The sequence below is a fragment of the Hermetia illucens genome, chromosome 1 (assembly GCF_905115235.1).
Source record: "Hermetia illucens chromosome 1, iHerIll2.2.curated.20191125, whole genome shotgun sequence".
Lineage (NCBI taxonomy): Eukaryota > Metazoa > Arthropoda > Insecta > Diptera > Stratiomyidae > Hermetia > Hermetia illucens.
In genome coordinates, this window is record NC_051849.1 from 141,144,781 (window position 1) to 141,162,037 (window position 17,257).

Consider the following 17,257-nt stretch of genomic DNA (forward strand, 5'->3'; position numbering starts at 1 on the left):
AGAAAACTGTTGCTCACAGTTAACCAAATTCTGAAATCTGTTGAAAGTTTTTTTTTTTGAAACAGTCATTTCATTATAAAATTTTTTTTAAAGATAAGTTGACACTAGAATAAAAGCGGAGGTTAGTGGAGCATCTTTTCAAGTTAAAGTTAACATGAACAAAGCTAACAATCAAGCAAAATTTCTAATGGCAGTTTTTAAAAAATTGCTGTAACTTTTAAGCTATGAGTGTTTCCAATTTAATTTAAATTCAAACACAATAACACGAATGCTTTTTGATGAGACTTTAACGAATACGTTAATCGGTTAATTGAAGGCGCTTAGAAAGCTGGACACCCGAATATCTAGCGTACTTTTTAAATAAAATACGCTCAGAATCATCCTCCTTCGCGACAATGTAGAAATTCCTTCTCAAGGCTCTTCTGACATGCGACAAGGAATCCCAAAACTATTATAGGGTGTCCATATATTTGCCAAGCTTTACCAAAAAGTCTCAAGCGCAAGCATGTTGGCAGAGTGTGTCGCTTTGCTTTACAAATGAAACTTATATTTATTCAATTATGTACTTGTAAAATATAATATTTTCACTTATCCAATGAAGTCTATACTTATAACACCGCCATTTGAACGTAATTTGATTTTATCCTCGAGGTCATGTAAATGGTCATATAATTCGCATTTCCACTACTATTTTCAAAAAGTACGAGACGACAGTGGGAGGTGCAATATAACTGTTTTCTGGGAAATCGTATAATTGCTACAGAGTTTTTGTGTTCATCTTATGTGAGAAACTTCGCACATTTTTCTATCCGTATATAGCTACAAATCCAACATATTCCTTCATATTTTTCCAAACTACAAGACATACGTGCATATTACAGCCACAGATATTATCCTCACCCTGAACAAACAAACTGCCTATTACCGAATACTGTACATAAACATGCAGGTATATAAATTGATCGTACCCATATTTTTGATTTACTTTGTGCAAAAAGCATACAATTTTACATATATAGTGCGTAGATTAAATACACTCCCCGCAAACTTCATTAGCGCGCATATACTATACACCTACATACATGTCTGTTTAAAGTAATTGATATTCATATACAAATGACTAAAAAAGTAGAACAAAATAATAATTTGCGACCTCATTCATATAAACTCACTTCGTTGTGGTATTGATGAATTGATATGTGATGATGACGTCATACAGGTTCTAGAGTGCACGAAATTCACAAAAAATAGCAAAGTTTCACCCCCTATAACTTTGTTAATAATAACTGGATTTTCTTCTAACTTAATATTACACTCATACCACTTTGTATTTCTGGGATGGACATTATGGTGACCGCCGGGTAAATTTCTTAAATGTGGAAATATACTATTATTAACTTAATTGGTGGAGATATCAGAACTAAATGTATTTTGAGGCCTAGATTTCGTAGAGATGCAGCAATGTAATGTAATTTTTAGATTTTCCCGTTAGATAGGTTTTGAGAACGAGACCTGCTACACTTTTTAATGGTCATATTTTGAGCCCTCTCTCCCCTACGTTTCACCCGATATCAAATATGGGACCAGTTTCACTGAGCGCTTTCATTTGATACCCTACATGGCCACATACTGCGTCCACCAATTTTCGTAAATAAGCGGTCTAGCCGTTTCCAAATAAATCGGGTAAGGCAAACAGACAGACAAACGGACAGACAGACATCGAATCGATTCTAATAAGGTTTTGTTTCAAACGTTCATGATTAAAAAGCCGGTTAAACCACGATGTTTTAAAAACGTTAACACGAAAGCATGGATAACGGGCGAATTGTTTAATGAATGGATACGATTAGTCAACGCAAATATGGCAAAAAGTCAGCGAAAAATTTTACTTTTCATCGATAATTGTCCGGCCCATAATTCTACCCATCTTTCAGCAATGTTAAAGTTATGTTTTTGCCTGCCAATTCAACGTCTAACTTGCAGCCTTTAGACCAAAGTATATTAAAACATTCAAAAAATTTTATCACAAGGAATTAGTGATACAATTTTTTTATAGAATCGAGGAACCGCTAGATCTTAAAATTACTTTATTTTCAGTAGAAAAGTTGAAAAATCGACTTTACCATTTCATTGAAGACATTCACGCATATCAAAATTGAAAATTCAACAATTTCCTTCACAGCGAACAGTTGCTTCGGTACCAATCAACAGGTTGTGCGGTTAAATGACTCGTTACTATTTGGAGTATTTCTTCCTAAATACTGATCTAAGACCACATCATTGGTAAGATCTTTGAAAACGTGTGTTATTGAAGGGTGATTTATGGTGAAAGCCGATATTTTTTACTACATTTCTAAAAATTATATTAACTCCAACAAAATTTTATGCTGGAATCCAAGCCAATTGGCATTCTTTATAGCTTGTCTGTCACCGGGGCTATTATGTATCGTAATATCACAAAAAGGACATTTTGGAAGTTTATAAACTACGTTGTGAATAATGCAGTTGCAATCATAATTGTAAGTTGTAAGAACATTTCGAACAATGCAGTCCCTCCATCCCCAAAAAAGGCCAAACGGTAATCAGTGCCTATCCGGATATTTATAAAAGGCTTCACGGGATCAGATATTCTAGTTCGTTTGCGTGATGGGAAATATCTTTTGCTTCACACTATTAAAAAACATTACCATTATCGACCATCGAAAACCTAATATCATTTCTCTAAAAGCGCCTCAGATTGAAGTCATATAAATGTACATGTTATTAAACAGCGAGATTAGGTGATTGCAGTTGAAAATCCAGCATTATGATTACAGAATTATAATTACATGATTATCTGATTGCATGACTACGTGGTTATAATCGTATGGTAATCATGAGAGCTCAAATCTTATAACAATCATGTAATCATGAAATTCATAGTCACGTGATCCTTGATTATGTTTTTGCTCAACTCTGTTTTCCAGTAATCATCTTCAAGGGCCTTGCGTATCAACGGGACGTGGGCAATGGTAATGTCTTTTGGTCTTGGCGTGGAAGCTAATTAGGTATTGCACCCTGTGGTGGCTTGCCATGCATTACATACCCGCAGCATCACGTTCCAAGCTCTATTATATGCATATCTATATTTATTTCTAATATACAACCTTACGAAATTTTATATTAGAAAACAATAATTAAGGTATAAAAATTTAATTAGATCCAGATTACTAGATTTCAGGGCATTTCCTACTTGATTGACATGCACTAATTGAGTGCTTTTTTAAGAAAAATTCCTTTGTTTTTTACAATTGGTTGATGAAAATACTAGTAAATAATTTTCTATTATTTACGTATGGTACACGCAGCATTGAATAAGGATGCAGCTTGTGTTTGAATCATTTCATTTATTTAGATTGAGACGGTGGTCTTGGGATTCCAATTCGAAGTAAAAGTGTTAATTTACACTTCTATTCTGAAAATCACATATTCCAGATTTTTGGTTTGGTAAATTTTTATTCTAGTTTTTAAATGTTCTTTACTATTATCCGAATGTGTATTGTAAATAACATTCTATGTCTTATTTTAAGATCATTCCGTTTCCTTAATGCAATATATTCAGAAAAGTTAGTTACAAATCCTAGCAATGATAATTTCAAATAATAATTTCTGTATTTTTATAGAATAATTTCAAAATTTACTGTTAGTAAGTTGTAGCTGATTTGAAATATCATTTGCATATAAGGAACTTGTGAATATCTCAAATATTCTTCGGTGGAAAATTCCCAAAATTAAGGTTTTCGCGTGCCCTGAAAATAACGTCAATTTATGTATATCCGTTACTTCAGAAAAAGACGACTGAAAAAAAGGAATAGATGATATGCGAATGGAATAGATTTATTTACAACCGATATTTGACAGTAAAAGGTAATAGATATGAATGGACAAGATTGACTTTTTAACCAGATGCTCTTCTGTGCGCGCCAAAACTAAGTTTGATTCAATTGAAAGTCGTAGAAGCAGGGTGACGAGGTGATCGATTCCTTAGAAAAATACGGCTATTTAAGTGTATTTAGTAAATTTGAACTTTTTTATTGTATAAAGCCACTGTTAAAATGAAGCCACAAAAGATGTACGTTTTTAAACGCGGTAAGTACTTGGGGACGTGCTGAGAATTTTTTGGGTTGTGAAATTGATTTTTTCATCTTAGATGGCAGGAAAGAGGAAGTTCACCTCGACAAAATTACATCACGTATACAGAAGCTCTGCTATGGATTGAATATGGATTTCGTGGACCCGGTAAGATCTGATTTGTAATATTGCCGCATAATGGGGTGGGAGGCACCCCATGTCTGGGGTGTACTTATCCATGGTCACTCGTTTTGTACTTAACCAATATGCATTCTACAGGTCGCAATCACCCTAAAAGTTATCAATGGGTTGTATAGTGGAGTAAAGACCCAGGAGTTGGATAATCTTGCAGCTGAAACTGCGGCGATGATGACAACGAGCCACGCAGATTATGCGATACTAGCGGCCCGGTTGGCCGTCTCGAATCTGCACAAGGAAACAAAGAAAGCATTTTCAGGTATATATCGTTGTTTTTCCTCACTGGGTGGTTGATCACCTTAAAATTGAACAGTTTCTTTATATAAATAATTATGATAAGCGTACTTATATTGCTTGCAAAAATGAAGCGCTCAAACGTAGGGACAGGGGTGCATCTATTACATAGTTGACAGTTGTTTCTCTGGACGGTAAATATTTTACTGTTTGCATAAGGCTGAGCCCTGAGTATCTTGCGTTTTTCTATAAAATAAAAAAAGAAAATTGATACTCAGTAGATCTTATAGATAATGGCAGTGTATCGTGGTTTTACTTAAATGAAACGGTATTTAGTCGGCTAATTGATCCCAGAAAATTTTCCAAAATGCGCAGTAAGGTTGCGGAGATTCCATAGTAGTTTGGGATTGAATTTTTATGATCGTTTAGGATTTTGAACAACTCTAAAGCGAAGAAGGTATTCATTATTGCGATGGAAGAAAATTTCAAGTTCTTCAGATAAATATAACATTAATAAAATCTAAGTCCGCACCAAGTTGATAACGAACAGCATCGATAGGACCATTTTGCAAAAAATAAGTCTGCCTACAGTTCAGTCTGTAAGAATGACATCTTAAATGCTTTTCTGTTTCGACTTATTTGTAAATGAGCAACTTATGCAAACGAAGTAAGAGGAAACCAAACTTCTCAAATGGGAGAAATTAACCACTTACAACTTCGAAGGTTTAGGAATGAAATAATTAGTGTTCAAGGATGTATATTGGATTTTAATTTTCGTTAAAATTTAAATTTTCGTCAACACCACCTCCCTAGTCATGCATGGTAAAAGGTCATATTCGAAATAATAATTCGTTGAGGATCCCATTCCCCCTGCCCCAACTCCATCCGGATGAGTGGCAGAGGGTTACTGAGCCACTATTGTATCTGTAAGAAAGTAATTCAAGGCGAGTATATAGCACAATTGGATGTTTATAATTTAGAGGAACGCATGAATATATTTTAAAATGTATCAAAAGTAGTATCCAATATAGTTGAGCAATAACTTTTAATTTGGAAATTGGTTGTTCGCTAAGATTTTTTATTTATAAGTAGCAATCAAAGTACATGTACATATTATTGTAAGTGTTGATTTGAAAATTCCAAGGGGAGGAAGCGTGGTGCCTTATGTGCAGGCAGTTTGTATACTGCCAGAAAAAGCTTCTGCAAGCCCATTCTGAATCCTCGGGTGATGTTGAGGGATCAGTGAATATTTCTTAGATGTCAATAATGAGGTCAGGATTTGTTGTAAAGAGGTTAGAAATTCCCGCTTTATCCCTTCTATGTATCTCACCTGAAATATGTATGACATGAAGTATATGTTAATAGAGCGCGCTATTAGTATTTCTTCTTGCAACAACTCCTACAATTCCTACTGCCGTCATTTTCTCAGCGAACAAGTGGATCACTTTTACTTTGTTCTTTTCATTAGCAAGAGAATATTTCTGTTGAAATGATATGGTTGTTTTCATTGAAGTTGACATCAACAGGTTTTTTTTTATTTTCTTCGTTGTGTTCTACTCATTTTATAGTGATGGCATCATTATAATCAATTACAATATCCACCATATTGTTTTGCACATAGACAAAAAACTAAAGGAGAATGTAGGAGAATGCTTTCTATTTCATGGCAGTCGTGATTCTACTTTCCACTTACAGAAATCACTTCAATGAGTTTATTCAATGGCGTGGGAATGAGGATGTGTCCGATGATCCCGAAATCTTCCTCACTAATTCCTTTTACTCGCCCAGGCAACTTGAAACTTTTTTGGAACCTATATCTGCCGAAAGTCCTGCCCGAATTGTGCCTGTGTGATAATGGCAAATTGCCATTTGTATACAACTTACGTTGGTTACTTTTCAGTATCTAGTTTTGATAGTAGAGGTGGACACATTTTACTTACCAGAATTGTCCCCTTGCATGGAAGAGTGTACACATGACAAGTGGCCGTCCCAATAAGAAACAATGGAAACCTTCACAAGGGTAACATTTAGTCCTACGTCACAAAGAAGTGGTGGACTCCAGACAATTCTGGAATTTCATCGAAGTTTTACCAAAGAAGCGTTCCATTGAACTTTGGAGTTGCTCAATGTTGATCAACATGGTCAAGATGTGAATTTTTTCTTCCCCGGAGGGTCTATTCCTTCGACTTAAAGCGAGTTTAACAAGTAAATTTTCGCAAACAGCTCGGCTTTAGGCGTGGCACGTTAACACTTTGTTAAAAAATTTAGCAGGGAACGCTTCGGATGGTATATCTTTCAGTCGAGATTAAGCTATTGTGTGACCAATGCATCATATGAAGGACTTTCGGGTTTGAAACGCTGAAAGTTTCATAACAGTAATTCGTAACATGTTTTCTCCAGTTTTTACAAAAGCTGGTCGAGCTGGTTCAGAGACAATTGGGAATATTTCTTTGTTATTGACTTTTTTTACTTTCCACAGGACATCTGGGTGTGAGTATATCAGAAAGGATGGGCAGCTCACACTTTTCGACGGCAATTTGCCGTAATTTTTTGGTTGCACTACTTGTTCATTCCTTCGTGGAGTATAGGACGTCCAAACAATCTCTTTGTTATTGGCCCAACTCAGCTTTCTTACGTCTTCCTGGGATGGAGCAGAACTCAGCCTTTCGACTTTTGTGGATGAAAGGACAGTGCTGGATGGTGCAAAATCTATGCTATCTTCTACTTCGTGGAAGATGTTCCAGTCTTCGGGAGTGGATACATTAATGTCCGCTTTATCAAAGATATACGACAGAACAGACTCCCGTGGATGTTTAAGACTTCAGCTGCTGAGGATGGTAGCAAGAGTGTGAGTGTGGTTGAGTGCAGAACTATCCCATTTGTACGTAGCCCTTTATGTATATGCATTTAACATGTCGGAATACTCACTTTAGTGTGATATTGATATTTAGTTGCAGTAAATTTGCACTATAAAGTCAACTTTGAGCTACTGTCATTTTGTTAGCAATAGTACGATTTTGGTCAAACTTGGGGATGATATGGTTCATTTTATATTCTATACTAATGGAAATTTTTATAACTCTAGGACAAGCTTAAGGGGGTTATTAGTCAATTTCCCCAAAAACTACTAATTTAATTTGAGCAGATATCGATATGGAGAGTATTTTGAGGCCTGGATACCATCTAGAGGCAGCTTCATGATTTTTCCAGATTTTTCGATTGGGTAGTTTCTCAGAATATGTTCATTAAAGAAATCATCTTTTTCTACCCCTCCTCTTTTTGCATGTATGGGGACCCCCCTTAGCCTCAACGTAGAAGGATATCACTCATTGCATGTCTGGGCGTTCACAGTTTCCACCTTCTCACCAAATTTCGTGTCAATCGGTATAGCCGTTTCTGAGAAACAAAACCTTAAAAAATGGTATATGCTAACACTACTCATTAGAAAAATTATCGGACAGTTTTGATGTGTTACCCATACTGATCACCGGTGGCGATCTGGCAATGCACGGTAAATACGTGAATTGTCTTTGGCAGCCATTTGTCAAACAGATGGCTGTGTGCTGGGGAGATCTTTGCTGAAACGGAGGGGTTCATGTCTGACATTCAGGACGGCGTGGTCGCCACCCGAGCTTATAAATAGCTCATCATGAAACAACGGGTGGAAACGACCAGTGCAGAATGTGTGGTTTGGCGTTAGAGACGTTGGACCGTCTCATTTCTGGCTGTACTGTTATGGCACTGGTGCAATACATCACCAGGCATAATGCTGTATGAATCTGTATGATCTTTCAGAACATTGCATACAAGTATGGGCTGATCACGGGAACATGTCCGGTTTACCGATATGAGCCGCAAGCAGTACTTGATAGATCTGCTTACAGAAATCACAGAAATTTGGCGTCTCGAGCGGGTGGTTGTAGTTCCCATAATATTGTCAGCTACAGGTATCCTGGGACTTTCGCACAGTCTGGTTCAAACCATGCAAAAGTACACCATTCTGCATGCGTGCTCGATGTTTTGGCGAGTTCTTGACGGATTCTCCCATTGATCTACCACCGGCCACCACCACCAGCGCGCCTTTAATTTTTAAGTAGGTTGGATCGTCCGAGCCTAAATGCTTGGCACTTGGTGCTAGTATTAGGTAAAATGCCGAAATTGTGATAACTCGGAATGCATAATTCCATCCATTGTAATGTTATTATTTTTACTTTTCAATTCTATAATAGAAATTATGAAAAATACTGAATGCCAACTCTATATTATCGCACGCGCTTCTAATGTAATAGTCTTATATGGACGATTCAATTCAAATTATCATTTCGTGTTGACTTCGAACACAGAATAGTATAAAAATACAAACCATGTTCTAATTTTAGATTTTTTTCTTTTTACAGAGGTCATCAACGACATGTATACCATGATTAGTGATGACACGAAACTTCCAACGCCATTAATATCCGATTTCCATCATAAAATCATAATGGAAAATGCGGATCGCTTGAATTCCACTATCATTTACGATCGCGACTTCAATTATAATTACTTTGGTTTCAAAACACTTGAACGGTCATATTTGCTGAAGATCAACGGTAAAATTGCGGAAAGGCCGCAACATATGTTGATGCGTGTTGCTGTCGGGATTCATGGAGAGGATATTGATGCTGCAATTGAAACGTACAACTATTTATCGGAAAAATACTTCACTCATGCCTCTCCAACGCTTTTTGCAGCTGCAACGAGGCGACCCCAACTTTCCTCTTGCTTTCTGTTAACCATGGCTTCCGATTCAATTGATGGTATTTTTGATACTGTCACACAGTGTGCAAAGATATCGAAATGTGCAGGTGGTATTGGGGTAAACGTACACTGCATCAGAGCGAAAGGAACAAAGATTGCAGGTACAAATGGTATTTCTAATGGGCTTGTGCCGATGCTCCGTGTCTTCAATAACGTGGCAAGATATGTCGACCAAGGCGGTAACAAGCGACCGGGGGCATTTGCTATTTATCTAGAACCATGGCACGCTGATATTTTTGAATTCTTGGATTTAAAAAAGAATACCGGAAAAGAAGAGCACAGAGCTAGAGATTTATTTTATGCATTGTGGATTCCTGATTTATTCATGAAACGCGTGGAAGCCAATGGAGATTGGTCATTAATGTGTCCACATCAGTGTCCGGGATTATTTGATACTTGGGGCGAAGAATTCGAAGCATTGTACGAGAAATACGAGAAAGAAGGTCGTGCGAAGCGAACTGTCAAAGCGCAATCCCTATGGTTTGCAATCATTGAATCTCAAGTAGAAACCGGTACTCCGTACATGTTATACAAGGATGCTTGCAATCGAAAAAGTAATCAACAAAATCTGGGTACCATTCACTGCAGTAATCTGTGCACAGAAATAGTAGAGTATTCATCGAAGGACGAGATTGCAGTTTGTAATCTTGCTTCTATTGCGTTGAATAAGTTTGTGAATGATGATAGGACCTATGATTTCAAAAAACTGAAGGAAGTCACCAAGATCGTAACAAGAAATTTGAATAAGATTATAGATGTTAATCACTACCCACTTCCAGAAGCAAAAGTGTCTAATATGAGACACCGGCCGATCGGTATTGGAGTGCAGGGACTTGCTGATGCCTTCATTTTGTTGCGATATCCCTATGAAAGCGATGAAGCACGACTTCTTAATCAACAAATTTTCGAAACGATCTATTACGGAGCACTGGAATCCAGTTGTGAAATAGCTGAAAAAGAAGGACCATACGAAACATATGAAGGATCGCCTGTGAGTAAGGGGATTTTGCAGTATGATATGTGGGATAAAAAACCGACAGATCTTTGGGACTGGAGTGTATTGAAAGAGAAGATAAAGAAACACGGAATTCGAAATTCTCTACTAGTTGCTCCTATGCCTACAGCATCAACCGCACAGATTCTTGGTAACAATGAATCATTCGAGCCGTACACTTCCAACATTTACAACAGGCGAGTACTATCTGGAGAATTCCAAGTTGTCAACCATCATCTTCTCAAAGATTTAACAGAGTTGGATTTGTGGGATGAAAATATGAAACATGAGATAATTGCGAACCGTGGATCTATCCAAAATATTGAGCGTATACCAAAGGAAATTCGCGACCTATACAAGACTGTGTGGGAAATTTCGGTTCGAACAAGTATTCAAATGGCTGCAGATCGAGGGGCTTTTATTGATCAAAGTCAATCTTTCAATATTCACGTCGCTGAACCCAATTACGGGAAACTTACATCAATTCATTTCTATGGTTGGAAAATGGGCTTGAAAACGGGGATGTATTATTTGCGTACGAAACCTGCAGCGAATGCGATTCAATTCACTGTGGACAAAAATCGTTTGGGATCATCGAATCCAATGACAAATGGAAAACAGACTAGTAATGGTACTGCAGGCAGTCCTAAGAAAACACCCACCCCCAATGTCAGCCCTCGAAAGCCCCAGCAACAGCAAGCTCATTATGATGAAATGAACGGTTCATCGAATTTCGGTATTTCTGAAGAACAAGCACTCCGAGATCGCGATGATCGCGAACGAGAGCGCGAACAACATATGGCGGAAATGGTATGTTCTTTGGAAAACCGAGACGAATGCATGATGTGTGGATCATAGGCGCAATTATTTAGCGACAATTTAGCGTACAAGTATGTGGTTTTATACAAAGTATTTTAAATATTTTTTTAATAAATGTATTTTTTTAAGTATTTTTACATTAGTTGTGTTCTGATGTGCCCAATTCTTTTTTCCTCCATGATATCTATTTCGCATTTCTCATACTTGGGGCACTGCGCACAGGGAGGTTTAAATGTGTCGGTATTAACTCAGGCGTTTGTTAGGCCCATATTAGGTGTCCCGTTCCATTCGCAGGTTTTTGCGAATCTGAGAACACATTCTTCAGGAGCCGAGAGTGCGCAAATTCTTCGTTGAAGAAAGCCTTACCGGCGTGTCTTGTGTGAGAGGCAGGGCCGTCTCTTTCTCCTCACATTGACTGCATTCAACTGAAACCACAATTTTTTTCCATATGGTAGTTTAAGGGATAGTGTGCCCCTAAAAGCCTTACTAGGGTTTTTATGTCTCATTTCTTAAGTGACACCAAAGATGCCGCTCTAACAAGGATTTTCGCTTGGCGGCAAGAGTGTAAGCTTCTCCACTTGGCTGTGTAAATCCTTGCAATATCACCCTTCACAGTAAACTTGACAGTGTATGCCAAAAAATGGTTCTGGCCCTACCATTGTGGATCCAGACTCTTGGCGAGTCCGTCTGTCAGCTTCTTCATAATCGGATTACCCGAGAACACCCCTGCATCCGATCCGTCCTCTATGAGTGGCCCGTTGGAGAAAATTATTAGGTTGTAATCTCGAAAGATTCGTAACGATTGCGCCTCAATTACCGCAAGACTCCGTTTATTGCCTTTCATAGTTGGTTAACACTCAGAACCATAGAGGGCGGAAGACACTAGAAGAAATTTTAGATTTGAGATGTTCGTTGATACGTCGATAACAAAGAAATCCAGCTGTGGAACGCCACTTCATCCATGTTGCGCTAATGTGTGAGGCAATTTCACAACGCAGTTCTTCACTGGCTGATAACATTGACCCGAGATATTTAAATCGCTCAATTTTTGGGCAGGACATTGCCATTGACAGTAATTGTGCCTGTTTTATGTGGAGCGGTCGGCAAAAATTCATTTTTGCTGTTGGACGCTAGGAAAACATCATCTACATAGAGTAATGTATAGGGCGCTGGAAGTTGGATATCCCGTGAGACAGTGTTCACAACAAGAATAAAGAAGGGTGGTGAGAGGGCGCACCTTTCTCGGCATCAGGTCGACCTGTTTATGGTGCATACGCGGTGAAGAAGAATAGTGCAATCAGCTAATATAACAGTGAGCTTCATCAGCCGGTCATACAATCGTTCGAATTGTTTAATGATATCACGGAAATCCTCTGATATGGCAATGCCAACACCGTATTGAGTGTGTGACCATGGGGTTTCTTGTAGAGCACAGATGTCAATACACCTTTTCGGAAGGGCTCTTGCGAGTTCCTCGGCCTTTCCATGCCTCAAGAACCGTTGCCCATTTCTCGACAGGGCCGGGGCCCGTCCGACTGAGCCACAGCATTTCTTCCGAGGCTCATTGTTACTCGATTCAATCATTGTTTTTAATGATATTGGTCAGCTTGTCGCGGAATCTGTCACCAAGAGAGATTAGTTAGGAATTAGCATAGTGGAATAACTCCAACTATACTTTATTTATCTCTCTTCCTGACCTCATTTCATTTTATTTTTGTTTTACTGAGGATAGTGCAAAGTACGTCGCCTCAAAGTCTCCTTTACCTGGACTTGGGACCAGCATGCTATGTAAATAATATGGCAGAGTTTCAAATTGTCGAATTGATTGATCTTAATATTTTCGACTGCAGTCCTCGGTGAATTTCAATGTTTAATAGGCATGTAGCAATCCAGAGTGGAACTCCGTAGGTTCAAGGAGGTGTAAATGTAAATGAACATTATTGTTACTTTAGAATGTTCATTGAGTAGTTGGATGGGGTCCTTGATTTGGTACTGATTTCAATTTTTTTTGGATAGATTCTATCATATTGGGTCTCAGTAGACTACAGGATGAATAAAGTATTGAGTTCAACGAGACGACGTGTGGGTTTGCTGAGAGTGAAAACAACTCGGTACCTCACCTCAGTAATTTTAATATTCCATTGTGCCAGCCGTTGTTCTACCGTTGATTATGCCGCGTTAGGGTCCTGCCATAAAATATATCTAATACTTTTTGTATATTGGCATTTTTTGTTCGCCGTGAAATTCTTTACTATCTATCTAGAAAAGAGTTTAAAAGTAAAGAAAAATATGTAATACAGTTATACAGAGAAGATTACGTGGCATTACATTTTTCGAAAATGGAAAATACCGCACGGCACTGCATGTAATACCTCAAAACGTTACGGCGACGCGGGTAGAAGATGGCCCAAGAAGTGATTGCGGAACAACCCCCACAATTTCAACAGACTTCCAAACCGTATTGATTGAAATCCAGAACAGTAATTGCGAGCCGTAGCTAATCCAGTTGGAAATAGCGAACTCTTTTTGCGTAAAATTTGTAAAAATTGCTTAAAACTTCGAGCGTGCAGGCCTGATCGAGGACAATATCCCTCCAACCAAATAAAGACAACCTGAGGAGCGAAATATCGAAAATGATTAAGAAATTAAAAGCGGAGGTCCGGTTCTTTGTACAAATGAAAATTTCTTTTCCCCGAAAAGTGTTATGGTATAGGGAGATGTCTATGGGAACGAAAAAAGTCTCTGATTTTCATTGACTTTGTGGCCAAAATTAATGCGATAAGGCACCAAAAACAGTACTTAGCCGGCAGAAAAGCCATTTAAAAAACCAGAATTTGACTTCCTAAGAATATTGGAAGTTTGCAAGCAGAGAATGGTTAATTTCATACATTGTGTCAAGTCTTATCAAAAGCCTTTGCAATATCCAGAAAGAATACCAAACAACACTTTCTCTCTTGAAAAGGTTGATTCAGTTTTTTTGACTGGGTGGTTGAGAACTCTTAGCCCAAATCGGTAAGGTGGAATAATTTTATTCGAGTTTAAATATTAATTCTTAGGAAAGCAGTAAGCGGGGCTTTCCGGCTGGCTAGTCGTTTGTCTAAAATACACCTCGCAGATGCCGAGCTAAGACGAAGCCCACTTCTGGCATTACTCCGCGTGCAGTACCCACCAGAGCTTCTCATTCGTTCTTATATATATCATACCTGAAAAAATCACAGAGGGGAAAACAGGTCGAGAAGAAAGGTAACCAAAAGACACGTCACAGATACGCGTTGCATCCGCTCGGAACTAGAGGCTCCAGTAGCAGTTGTTGATAATCTGAGGCAATGTGATTTCAAGAGTGATTATACGCGTATAACTGTGAAAAACATAGATTTCTCCTGAATAATTAGGGTTTTAAACAGGGCCGTAGAGAAAAAATCCGGGCCAGAGGTAGAAATTATTTGGGAAAACCGGGGTTCGGGTGAAAGTTATGGGGACCCCTATTATCCTTTTTTGTTTTCAACAAAACCTTATTAAAATCGGTTTACTGGCTGTCTGTCTTTCACACGCACTTTTCTCAAAAACGGTTATACCTTTTGATGCGAAATTTGTTAGAGAGTTTGGAAGTGTGAGCTTCCACGTATGCGGTGAATTACATTACTGCATATTAAGCTTAAAGGAGGGGGCCCCATACATAAAAAAGACGGGTGCAAAATTGCAAAAGATGGGCTTTGATAACAGCATTTTTCGAATATGTGTTGGGAAAATACGGTCTTGAGGACCGTAACGATAATAGTGAGAGATTTGGCTATTTCGGTAGCCTCCACCACCGCGTCGTTGATAGCACATTGTTTGAGCATAGAGCCTTCCATAATGTCGGTTGGGTCTTAACTGAACGACAACTTACATCCAATCAAATTGGCCACATCGCGATCACCAGTAGATTTAGGAGTTGCCTTCTGGATGTGCGAAACAATTGAGGCGTTGACTTCGAGCCAGATAATCGCTTGTATTCGCCTTCGTATCACGCCCGCATCTAGTAGGTGTGAGGAAACGGAGCATTTTTCGCTACCAGGGAAGCATAGGCAAGATTCCGAGGCATGGTATTTGCGTATTACGTTAAAATTATCCTGGAGAGCAGCATTAAAGAACATTGGCAGACTGCAGGCTGGTTTCTGCTCTGGGTCCTCCTCCATTGACCATGTCAATACCCTATGGATGATTGTGCGGAGTTTGGATCTCCGCCACACCTAATTTCCACTAATTTCGAAATGGCTTTCGACAATGTGAACAAGATGTCATCCACGGAGGAGGATGTATTCCGAAAATGCTGATAGCTATTATTAGAGCGACACACGAGAGCATAAAAAGACATATGATGCATACATGCTGGAGAATTTGAACTTCAAAACGGAGTCCGACAAGATTGCAGCTTGACGCTACCCGACGAATCAGCAGAGCTAGATCCCACCTTTCCTGTTTTATTTAAAATTTGGAAATATAGATTATTCCGCGCCAATATTCTCACTGTGCTGTTATCTTCTTCTTCTTCTTTTTCTTCAGCCTTTGCCCCATTCACAAGCGGGGTCGGCTCGTCGTGATCGGCTTCGTCATTTGGCTCTATCGAATGCCTGATCTGGGTGCAATTTCGAGGCTTTCAAATCCCCATCTAGCGTATCAACCCACCGTTGTTTAGGTCTGCCTTTTGGTCGTTTACCATCGACTTCGATGTTCAGACCAATCTTGGCAAGTGAATTTTCGTTGACGCGAATTGCGTGACCATACCATCGAAGGAGCCCCTCGCAACTTTTCCACGATCGGTGCAACCCCATAACGATCGCGGATATCCTCATTTCGGATGTGATCTAAACGTGTGACGCCACTAGTCCAACGTAGCATCTTCGTCTCCATTACCGCAAGACATCGTTCATTGTCTTTTATAGTCGGCCAACACTCAGAACCATAGAGAGCGACTGGATGGACGACATTGCGGTAAATTTTAGATTTGAAACGTTCGTTGATACGTCGTGGCACGCCACTTTATCCAGGTTGCGTTAATGCCTGAAGCCATTTCATAACGTATCTCCATTGACTGATAGCGTTGACCCGAGGTATTTAAATCGCTCAGTTTTGGGCAGATCACTGCTGCTGACAGTGATTGCGCCTGTTTCATGGGGATCGGTCGTCAAAAACTCAGTTTTGTTTAAATTCAATCTGAGACCGTGTTGCATGAGGCGATCATTCCATTTTTGAACAAGTTGCTCGAAATGATTTTTGTTATCAGATGCTAGGAAAACATCATCTGCATAAAGCAGTGTGTAGGGCGTTGGACGTTGGATATCCCGTGTGACGGGGTCCATAACAAGAACAAAGAGGAGTGGCGAGAGGGCGCTTCCTTGATGAACACCAACAGAGATACGAAGCGGTTTTGATACACCCGCCATACTTCGAACTTTACTTTTCGGATCGTGGTAGATGAATTGAACCCAGCGCACGAGTTCTTCTGGCACGAAGTGTTGTCGTAAAGCATACCAGATTAGCTCGTGTGGTATACGGTCAAACGCTTTTTCTAGATCCAGAAAGGCAATGTAAAGAGGGCGATGCTTCTCACGGTGTTTCTCCATGAATAACCGTGCAGCGTGTATTGCGTCAGTAGTTCCGCAGTTTTTGACAAATCCGGCTTGATTCGCGGTTATTTCAACGATTTCGCGAATACGGTTGTCAAGAATGCGTTCAAAAATCTTCATGGTATGGGAAAGTAACCGGATCGGACAGTAATTTGAACATTCTGCTGGACTACCTTTCTTTTTCCATATTGGAGCAGTGGTACTTTCTTGCCAGTTAGATGATGTTCTTCCTTCCTGAATAACCCGGTTAAAGAATTCACTGAGCCGCAGGGTTGGGTCCCAGCTCTTCGCTTTCCAGAACTCAAATGCAATGTCGTTTGGCCCTGTGGCTTTCTCCGACTTCATTTGTTTTGTTGCCTCCTCGACTTCAGTTGCGCTGGCTGGTGGAACTGCTCTAAATGTCGGCAATGATTGTGGAAGTGTTATACGGGAGCAGAACATGGAAAGTGACCAGCACTGATACCTAGAAGCTCCAAGACTTCCTGTCTTCGCC

The 17,257-nt window shown here is 39.2% G+C and overlaps 1 protein-coding gene across 1 annotated transcript; it reads left to right on the forward strand.

The window, feature by feature from the left end:
• The first annotated feature begins 3,948 nt into the window (after positions 1 to 3,948).
• On the forward strand, positions 3,949 to 11,292 carry LOC119661431 (ribonucleoside-diphosphate reductase large subunit). The gene is made up of 4 exons (XM_038070776.1): positions 3,949 to 4,128; positions 4,190 to 4,278; positions 4,390 to 4,567; positions 8,940 to 11,292. The coding sequence occupies exons 1-4, from the start codon at positions 4,095 to 4,097 to the stop codon at positions 11,192 to 11,194; spliced, it is 2,556 nt and encodes an 851-aa protein (XP_037926704.1). The 5' UTR covers positions 3,949 to 4,094; the 3' UTR covers positions 11,195 to 11,292.
• The last annotated feature ends 5,965 nt before the right edge of the window (positions 11,293 to 17,257 follow it).

Excerpts from the sequence above, each read along its gene's own strand:
- LOC119661431 (XM_038070776.1), top strand. The coding sequence starts at position 4,095 with ATGAAGCCACAAAAGATGTACGTTTTTAAACGCG. Across the intron at positions 4,129-4,189 it reads GATGTACGTTTTTAAACGCG|ATGGCAGGAAAGAGGAAGTT; the intron begins GTAAGTACTTGG and ends TTTTCATCTTAG. Across the intron at positions 4,568-8,939 it reads AACAAAGAAAGCATTTTCAG|AGGTCATCAACGACATGTAT; the intron begins GTATATATCGTT and ends TTCTTTTTACAG.